At 28.5% G+C, this 5,020-nt stretch overlaps 1 protein-coding gene across 1 annotated transcript; it reads left to right on the forward strand.

The window, feature by feature from the left end:
- Positions 1–285: 285 nt before the first annotated feature.
- LOC137813220 (probable polygalacturonase At3g15720) lies at positions 286–4,770 on the forward strand. Its single transcript, XM_068615390.1, has 8 exons — positions 286–426; positions 1,106–1,240; positions 1,874–2,041; positions 2,143–2,350; positions 3,302–3,383; positions 3,514–3,622; positions 4,293–4,415; positions 4,517–4,770. The coding sequence occupies exons 1-8, from the start codon at positions 292–294 to the stop codon at positions 4,739–4,741; spliced, it is 1,185 nt and encodes a 394-aa protein (XP_068471491.1). The 5' UTR covers positions 286–291; the 3' UTR covers positions 4,742–4,770.
- Positions 4,771–5,020: the final 250 nt, after the last annotated feature.

A 5,020-nucleotide genomic window follows, 5' to 3' on the forward strand; every position in this document is an offset into this window, starting at 1 on the left:
ACAAATAAAAGCAATAATTTTTTTTTGAAATAATTTTACAAAAGTAATCTCATTATCACAGCTTTTGATTTTGCTTTGATAGTGTTTTATGGATAAAATTTAAAGTTCATACCATACAAGTTTTAAAATATTGTTACTCTCCTTAAAAGACAGCATTTATAAATTAATGATTATATAGATCTTGAGCATTTAATTTTGTTTTTCCAATTACATAATGAAGAATCTATTTAAACCCTATATAAATCCTTTCACAAATAATCCAAAATAGTGTTATTCCTGAATTTGTTAAAAATGCAAAGGTTAATCACTTGTATCTTGATTCTAGGTTTTATTTCAGCCACATTCAGCAATGCTGAAACCCAAGTAAAATTTTTTAATGTGATGGATTTTGGAGCTCATGGTGATGGCACAAGTGATGATTCAAATGTATTTCCCTTTTTTACTTTCTTACTCTCTTTATCTCACTTCATATATATCTCTTGCTTTCTTCATTCTTGGTTTTGCTTCACCTTAATTATTTAAATAAATAAATAAATCCCATATCTTTAAAATATATGGTTTACTTTTAAAATATTGATCTTTTAAATATCAATCTCTCACCTTATTTAAACTTTAATATCATTTTAATATTAATTAGAATGTGTTTATGTTTATTTATTTTAATTATTTTTTTATTCTGTTGGAGATCTCACATCGATTAGAGATTAGAGTCTTTCATAGTATATAAGTGGGTGCAAACCTCAACCTTATGAGCTGGATTTATGGGGTTGAGTTAGGCTTAAAGTCCACTTCGTAATATATTCTAATCGACTTTATAATATACATGTTTATGGTTGGATGGTCTTGATACTTTCTATATATTTTTTCCACATGCTATTTTTTTTTTGTTTTTTTTTTATTTTATTGTATAAGGGTTAAGACATCTTTGATTTTTTTTAATTTTATTTATTTATTGTTGATAAAAAATAATAATGTTTGTAAAATTAATGTAAGAATTGATTTTTTTTTCAAGAATCTTTGAATGTATTTGAAGTTGATTGTAATATTTTTTTTTTGTTCTAACCATGAAGTGATCCTTAACCATATGTGTTCTAATTGATTGTAGGCAATTGCAAAAGCATGGCAAGGTGTGTGTGAAGATCAAGGGCCAGCAAGTCTACTTATACCTTTAAGCAAAATATTTTTGGTGAAAAGATTAAACATAAGTGGTCCATGCAAAACCCCAAATGTTGGCATTAAGGTATGACTAACCAACAATATTTGATAACATCATTATAAAGTGTTTCAATACAAAAATGAATTTTTTTTTTCATTTGAAAATGATGATTTTTGAGTATCACAATTCTCATATATAATCAAAATATGTTTAGTTAATACATTATTTTAAGAGTGTTGGTATATGCTTTATGAATCACATCAATTATTCATCACATTTAATTTCTTTTACTAGATATCCAAATTGTTTTCATTGATTGAAATATTTATTGTATATACATCATTTATTCAACTAGAGTAAAAGTTCAAAAAAAAATTATTTATCAATACTAAAAATTAATAAATATGAAGTATTTTAGATATTTCAACTCTAGTACAAAACTTTAATTATCTAAAAATCTTAAATTTATTCTCTAACTTTCTAACAAGAAATTCAAAAGTACTTTAACTCTTTATTAATTTCAACTCGTGAGAAAGAAACCAACTCAAACAAACCATTTTTCCATGATTTCCAAATATAGATTTCTTGATAGTTTTATACTGAAATACTCTTAAAATGTATTTTTTTTTTGTCGATAAAAAATTATCTACATGATGATGAAAGTCTGATAGTTTTCTTCTTTTTTTTGTTTTGTATTTTTCTCCAAATTTGTTGCAGTTTGAAGGGAAAATAGTAGCTCCATCTATGAATGAATGGGTTGGTGATTCTTTTAGTTGGATTCAGATATTTAATGTAAATGGTCTAACAATTGATGCTGATGGAGGAAGCATTGATGGCAATGGTTCTACTTGGTGGGAGAAATGCAGAAAATGCAGAAGACCAACAGTATGTAAAGTTTTCACTTCGGTTCTTATGAATAAGATTACAGTTTTTTTTGTTAATCTCAATGCCTTGTTAGTGAAAATTTTGATATGAATGTGATGCAGTCCTTGCGTTTCCATGGTTGCAATGGTCTTACTGTGAAATCTCTGAGTATGAGTAACAGCCCTGGAGCTCACATATCTGTAAATGGCTTGGATGGTGCACTCTTCTCTCAGATCAATATCAATTCTCCTCCAAATAGCCCTAACACTGATGGCTTTGACATTGCTGGTTCCAAAAATGTAGCAATTGAAGATTCCACTCTTGCAACAGGTAAACTAAGAAGAACAACAACATGCTTCTAAACACTTTACTTGCAGTTTTAAGATGATAACATGGAGAAAATGCTTAAAATATAGATGACAAACAAATATCTTATTCAGAGTTTTTGCATTTTTTTTTCATAAATTATGATTTTTTTGAATAATTTCTTTTGCAAAAATAGATAAATTGTACATTATCGGAACTATTTTAGAGTGGTGTACGATTTCAATTGTTGTTTTACGTTGAAATTATATGATTTATGTATGACTTTCACTCTACAATTATCTAAATGGTTTTTTTTACTAGAAATAAAAATAATAATAAATATGAACCATTTCAGGAGTGATAAGTTTTATACAAAATTGTACTTTATCTTCCTCCTACCAAGAGATGCCTACCATACTAACAAAGCCACACAGCCAAATAAAATAAAAATTCTCAAACAAGGCATCTAGAAACTAGCCTCATACAAGCCAAATAGGTCAAAACACCAACTAGAATAAGAGAACAAACCAAAATGAGATTTTGAAGAAATCCAAGACCAAACCTTTACTTGAACCATTGCGAACACTTCAGACGCGCCAGCAACGCCCCTTTTAAAGATGACATTGTTCTTGTGCTTTCAGATTTCACTCACTACTCCAACCCAAATTACACTCCAAATATCATTAACCGGACCTGAAGCATTGCACATCCTAAACTGTACAAAATTTGACACAGGATTGTTGTGAAACACAAGCGACACACCAAGCCACCCAAAACAATGACTCAAAAATTATCTAAATAGTATACAACCTATCATTTTTATAAATAAAAAATTCATCAAAAATTGTAATTTGTAAAAAAAATTACATTATTTTCGTGAAAAAAAAACTTTTTCAGTTTATAATAAAATTTGAGTGTGCATTTTAAACTAATTAGTGTGTGAAACACTATATTTGACCTTGTCTTTCTAAGCAGGTGATGATTGTATTGCGATCAATGGTGGTTGTTCTTATATCAATGCCACTAGACTTGTTTGCCAAGGAGGCCATGGAATAAGGTTTGTATAAAAATTTATCATATAGTTTCTGCAATGTTAAATTGCACTTAAAAATTCATGTATGAATGAAGTTAAATATCTGATGGAATTGTGTGCATGAGATCTAATGAAACATGTCTGAATAACTCAGCATTGGAAGCCTTGGTAGAAATCAATCTCATGAGACAGTTGAAGAGGTACATGTATGGAATTGCAGTTTCATTGACACTACAAATGGTGCAAGAATCAAGACATGGCCGGTGAGTAACTCATATATAATGCTTCTATATGATCCTTAAGAACAAATACAATTCACTAATCAGTTAATATAATACGAAAATACATAATTTGAAAATGAAAATGAGAACACAAAATAGGGTAGAACAAAGTACAAAAATCACACACAAAATTCACTCTGATTAGATTATAATTAGTCTACGTCTTTGTTATGATAATTTATGAGATTTATAATTTGAAATTTTTCTCTACATCCTCCTAGTGAAATTCTCAACTTTTATATTAAAGAGCAACTCTCTAATTCAAGTTTTAAAGTAGAAGACACAAAATAATCGTCTTACAACTTTCTACTAAAGATGTTTCTCATACAAACCAAACACGTGTATAGTGGTTCAATTTCAAAATAACATAAAACACTAACAATTATAGAAAATTTGAATAGAAGGACTAGACCATCCAAAATAACAATTATTCAACATACGCTAATATCCATTTAGACGATGATACCCATCGGATGGTCTTGAACCACTGGACAGTCTCAAATAGTTTAACACATCTAAATAGTATAAGAAAACTTGAACTTATGAACCACTTTATTGTTAACTTTCATTAGGATATATTTAATTCATCTTTCAGTGTCTCATGATACCAATTTAATTATTATATATCTTTATATTCTCTGATTTGATGCAGGGTGGATCAGGCTATGCAAGAAAAATCACGTATGAGGAAATCATACTAGAAGATGTTCAAAATTCAATTATTATAGACCAATTCTATGGGATTAAAACTCCAAATGAAGTGCCAAATAAAGTGGTATACATTTGAATTTGCATTCACATTACTATTTCAAACGTGATTTCAACAATTTTTCATCATGACTTGCTAATCGTGATTTGAAATATGTTTGGAAACAGGAAGATGCAGTGAAGGTGAGTGAAGTGACTTTCAGAGGGTTCAAGGGCACTTCTGCCAGTGCCAAGGCAATTAACTTGAACTGTAGCCCATCTGGTTGTTTCAACATTACATTGGATCAAATTTTCATTGTCCCTTCAAAATCAATCAAAATAGCTTTTGCCTTTTGCAAGAATATGGTTAATGGGACGTTTGTAGACACTGTTCCAAAAGTATCTTGTGTATAAACACTACAAAAAAAATCATGAAAAGAAACGAATTTTAAAGACTAAAAATAATTAGCTACTATAGTGACTAAATTAGAGACCATTTTAAAAACTAAAAAAAAAATAGTTTCTAAATTAGTTTATATTATTGTTAAATAATTTTTAAATTGGTATCTGATTAGTTACCAATGTTTTAACTACCAATTATTTACGTTCTAAATTTGGTAGCAAAAATCTTGGTAGCTAATTAGATACCAATTTAGAAATCATTTAACAATAATAGAAACTAAATTAGAAACC

This window comes from Phaseolus vulgaris, chromosome 10, assembly GCF_000499845.2.
Source record: "Phaseolus vulgaris cultivar G19833 chromosome 10, P. vulgaris v2.0, whole genome shotgun sequence".
Lineage (NCBI taxonomy): Eukaryota > Viridiplantae > Streptophyta > Magnoliopsida > Fabales > Fabaceae > Phaseolus > Phaseolus vulgaris.